Raw genomic sequence first — 4,806 nt, 5'->3', positions numbered from 1 at the left:
CAAATCTACCTGTGCATTAAAACAATATGTAATGGTTAAATGTCATTTAAATCAAGAACTCAATAATTAAAAAGCTAAAGAATAAAAGCACAGTTTCACAGATGTCAAAAATTACTCTAAAATATGAAAGAATAAGGAAAAATAAAATTTTTTTCATGGAGCATTTACCCCAAGTTGACATCAACCATCATAGTTACAGATGAAATACTAGGAGCACTTCCACAGACAAGAGTGACACCTGCATGCTATTATTAATTTTAAGAGTATTCATCGCATACTCTTAGAATGCCTGTTATGTGAACACATACTTAAATCAGGTGAAGGGTAGAGGATGGGGTGGTAGACAGTGTTCCAAAAAATACTGTGGGAAAAGAGCAAAGGCCTTGAAACTGGAAGGGTTATTTAATTCACAAGAAACTGAAAAAAGGCCAGTTACTCTGCAGGGTGGACAGCATTATTAAGCAGTTTGCAAATAAAAGGTCCTTAACCGATATTTGTTGACTCTGGGATGGAGACTTCATTGTCTTATATATTCTTTACTATAAATCTTAAAAGTTAAAGAGATTTTCTTAGGATTAACTCCTGTATGGGAACCGGAGTTTAATTTTGTGTACATTAATTATAAGAAAACAGCTGATTTTTCTGCGAGTGCACTCACAGAGAGGGAAACTATGTAAGAACTTACTAGGTGTACTATGGCTAGTTGAGAAAAAAGAAAATGAAATAAAACAGCAAAGAAACTTGGGGGTAAAAAAATCACTCCTACTTCAGTTCCTTTAATCCGCCATCTTTTTGTTCTAGTCTTAAAATCGGGAGTAACACCCACAAAACGCAAGGTGGCGCTGCAGGCTAAAAAGAGAAAAAAATTTTCGCAATGCCAGCGTTTAGAGGAAAGCTGGCCAGACTGTAACAGTAGAGGAAAGGAAACCGTGGTAATAGGAGTTGGGTAAAATGGGAATTCCTCCCTACAAGCATTGCTGTTATCCAGTTCATTTCTAACGATTCGATTGATGCCATTTCTGAGTTGCTTAAGAACGAGAGAAAGTGTTTTTGAAAGACTGGTTAAACGAAGAATGGACGCCAGAGTGGAATGTGCTGTGCAGCAAAGGCAAGTCCTCTTTCTTTGTGTATTTCTGGGAATGTCCTGGGCTGCTGAGGAACCGCTAATGTATTTTGTGGAGGAGGAAGCTGAGAGAGGCACCTTTCTGGCCAACCTAGCACATGACCTGGGGTTGGGGATGGAGGAACTATCAGCCAGGGAGCCTAGAGTCATTTCAGACCAGAAAATAGGATTTTTACTACTCGATCCGCTTACTGGTGATTTATCTCTAAATGAGAAATTAGACCGAGAGGAACTGTGCGGCCTCAAAGAGCCTTGTGTGCTACCGTTCCAGCTGTTAATGGAAAAGCCTTTTGAGATTTTCGGTGCTAAATTATGGGTTAGAGATATCAATGATCATTCTCCAGTATTTCTGGATAGAGAGATTCCCTTGAAAATATTAGAAAGTACCACCCCAGGGGCGGCATTTCTTCTACAAAGTGCACAGGATTCAGATATAGGAACCAATAACGTGAGAAACTACACCATCAGCCCCAATGCCTATTTCCACATTAGTGTTCATAATGGTGCAGAGGGGATTATCTATCCTGAATTGGTCCTGGATAGACCGTTGGATCGAGAAGAGGTGCCTGAACTCAGTTTAATCCTCACCGCCTTGGATGGTGGCTCTCCAGTCAGATCCGGGACTACCCTGGTGCGCATCCTCGTTTGGGACACAAATGACAACGCGCCTGAATTTGTACAGCCTCTCTACAAGGTGCAGTTGTGTGAGGATAGCCCTGTGGGCTCTCTGGTTGTCACTGTCTCAGCTAGAGATTTAGATACGGGAAGTAATGGGGAAATAGTTTATGCATTTTTTTATGCTACTGAAAGAATTCTCAAAACATTTCAAATCAATCCAACATCCGGCAGTGTTTATCTCAGAGCTGAATTGAACTATGAGGTAATGCAAACTTACACATTAACTATTCAGGCCAAAGATGGCGGAGGACTTTCAGGAAAATGTACGGTGGTGGTTCAGGTAACAGATATAAACGACAATCCACCAGAACTGCTCATGTCATCACTTACTAGCCCAATTCAAGAAAATTCACTTGAAACAGTCGTAGCTGTTTTTAGGATTCGAGACAGAGATTCGGGGAACAATGCAAAGATGGTGTGTTCTATCCAAGACGATCTCCCCTTCATCCTGAAGCCATCTGTAGAGAATTACTACACCTTGGTAACCGACAGTCCACTGGACAGAGAGGAAAGAGCCGAGTACAACATCACCATCACGGTCACTGACATGGGAACCCCCAGACTGAAAACCGAGCACAACATAACCGTGCTGGTGGCCGACGTCAACGACAACGCCCCCGCCTTCACCCAGACCTCCTACACCCTGTGGGTCCGAGAGAACAACAGCCCCGCCCTGCACATCGGCAGCGTCAGCGCCACAGACACAGACGCCGGCGCCAACGCCCAGGTCACCTACTCGCTGCTGCCGCCCCCCGACCCGATCGTGCCCCTCGCCTCCCTCGTGTCCATCAACCCCGACAACGGCCACCTCTTCGCCCTCACGTCCCTGGACTACGAGGCCCTGCGAGCCTTCGAGTTCCACGTGGGCGCCACCGACCGCGGCTCGCCGGCGCTCAGCAGCCAGGCGCTGGTGCGCGTGCTCGTGGCGGACGCCAACGACAACGCGCCTTTCGTGCTCTACCCGCTGCAGAACGCCTCGGCGCCCTGCACCGAGCTGGTGCCCAGGGCGGCCGAGCCGGGCTACCTGGTGACCAAGGTGGTGGCGGTGGACGGCGACGCGGGCCAGAACGCCTGGCTGTCGTACCAGCTGCTCAAGGCCACGGAGCCCGGGCTGTTCGGCGTGTGGGCGCACAACGGCGAGGTGCGCACGGCGCGGCTGCTGAGCGAGCGCGACGCGCCCAAGCAGCGGCTGGTGGTGCTGGTCAAGGACAACGGCGAGCCGCCGCTGTCGGCCAGCGTCACGCTGCACGTGCTGCTGGTGGACGGCTTCTCGCAGCCCTACCTGCCGCCCCCGGAAGCGGAAGCGGCGGCCGCGGCGCCGGCCGACCCGCTCACCGTCTACCTGGTGGTGGCCTTGGCGTCGGTGTCGTCGCTCTTCCTCTTCTCGGTGCTGGTGTTCGTGGCGGTGCGGCTGTGCAGGAGGGGCGGGGCGGGCTCGGCGGGTCGCTGCCCGGTGCCCGAGGGCCACTTCCCGGGCCACCTGGTGGACGTCAGCGGCACGGGGACCCTGTCGCAGAGCTACCAGTACGAGGTGTGTCTGATGGGAGGCTATGGTACTGGCGAGTTCAAATTCTGAAGCGGATTCTCCCCAGTCTCGCATCCCAGAGCATAGGCAGGGAAGTGGAAGAATATCCCTCATATCGGAATGATTTGGGTCTGTGATAAAAAGGAAAAATACCGTTACTATATCTGTGAATATATTCCTGTTAAGAAATTTATCTCAATTTACCTGTAGAGGAGTGCTTTCACATCATTTCAGGGATTCCTAAGGTCAAAAAATGAATTTCTTCACACAGAAAAGGATTCACCTTTAGCCCTAAGAACACAAAGCATGGATTGTGTATTGTCATCTTTTGCCTCAATTATGCTTTGTGTGCAGTCTATTACATGACAAATCTTGTTTGAGACATTCTAAATTGTAATTCACTGTCTTCAAATATTATTGCTACTTTTATTTTCTGAGTTGATTAGAGTGCTGTGCAAGTACCTAAATTTAAAAAAACTGCAATATATATTTTGACATTTTCAATTTTAGAAATAAACCTATGATGGGAGGTATTTTAGAAATGAGCAAACGTACGTTCATAGTTTCTTTGAGTTCACAAAGGTCACCAAGTGAAAAATGGCAGAGCTAAGCATTGCTTATAAATCTGATTCTGGGGCGTTCTTGTGATGCTATACTGTTTTCTCTTATTAGATATCACCTGGCAAGTTTCTGCCTAATTAAAGAGAAATCTTTTTCTCAGATTTCTTTACAGTCTTTTCTGTAAAGACTAAGATGTGTATTGTGGTTTTATTTTCTTACAAACTAACAATACAGTTTTTGTGGATAATAATTCAAGTATTATTTTTAAAGCTCTGACCTAACCAAATCTCAAAAGCAACTGAAAGTCTATCTGTGTCTTCTTCTTGTTATCTGAACCCATGACCTGCATTTCATAGAAAAGATTAATGACCATGAATAGAAATATTATACAATTATTAATTTTAATCACTTATTTCTCTCCCATTGCAGTAATTTTCCTACATCAGCCCCTATCTGCTCTTTTAAACACATTTTTCCTTTAAATTGAAAGTTTATTTTTAAAGTTATATTCAATATACTTCAGTGCTGAATCAGGAAAAGGGGAGGAACAGAATTTTACACAATGATAGAAATTAAGACATACCATCCAAATGTAATGGATGGTGGATCTTGTTTGAATTTTGATTCAATCAATACAACTTAGAAATAATTAGAAAAGTCTGACTATAAACTGATACTAAACAATATTAATAATTTCTTAGGTGTTGTAAGGTCACTGTAGTGTTTTAAAAAAATGAAAGAGATGTATAATAAAATTTTTACAGGTGAAAATTTAGTTTGCCTGGGATATGAAAATGTTAGGGATATAGGGTAAACAATTATGGCAAAATATTGATACCTGTTCTAACTAGCTATGAGTACCTGGGAGTTTGTCATACTACTCTCCTTCATTATGGGGTTTGAAATTTTTCAAAATAAA

At 44.5% G+C, this 4,806-nt stretch overlaps 1 protein-coding gene across 1 annotated transcript; it reads left to right on the top strand.

Annotated features, from left to right (window-relative positions):
* Window positions 781-3,771, top strand: PCDHB7 (protocadherin beta 7). Its single transcript, XM_018050248.1, is given in 2 exon segments — window positions 781-3,372; window positions 3,375-3,771. Coding segments are annotated over 2 exon segments (2,451 nt in total). The 5' UTR covers window positions 781-1,010; the 3' UTR covers window positions 3,464-3,771.

Source organism: Capra hircus, chromosome 7 (assembly GCF_001704415.2).
Source record: "Capra hircus breed San Clemente chromosome 7, ASM170441v1, whole genome shotgun sequence".
Classification (NCBI taxonomy): domain Eukaryota; kingdom Metazoa; phylum Chordata; class Mammalia; order Artiodactyla; family Bovidae; genus Capra; species Capra hircus.
Note: the sequence above shows the minus strand (reverse complement) of the source record. Positions and strands in the feature narration are given on the sequence as shown.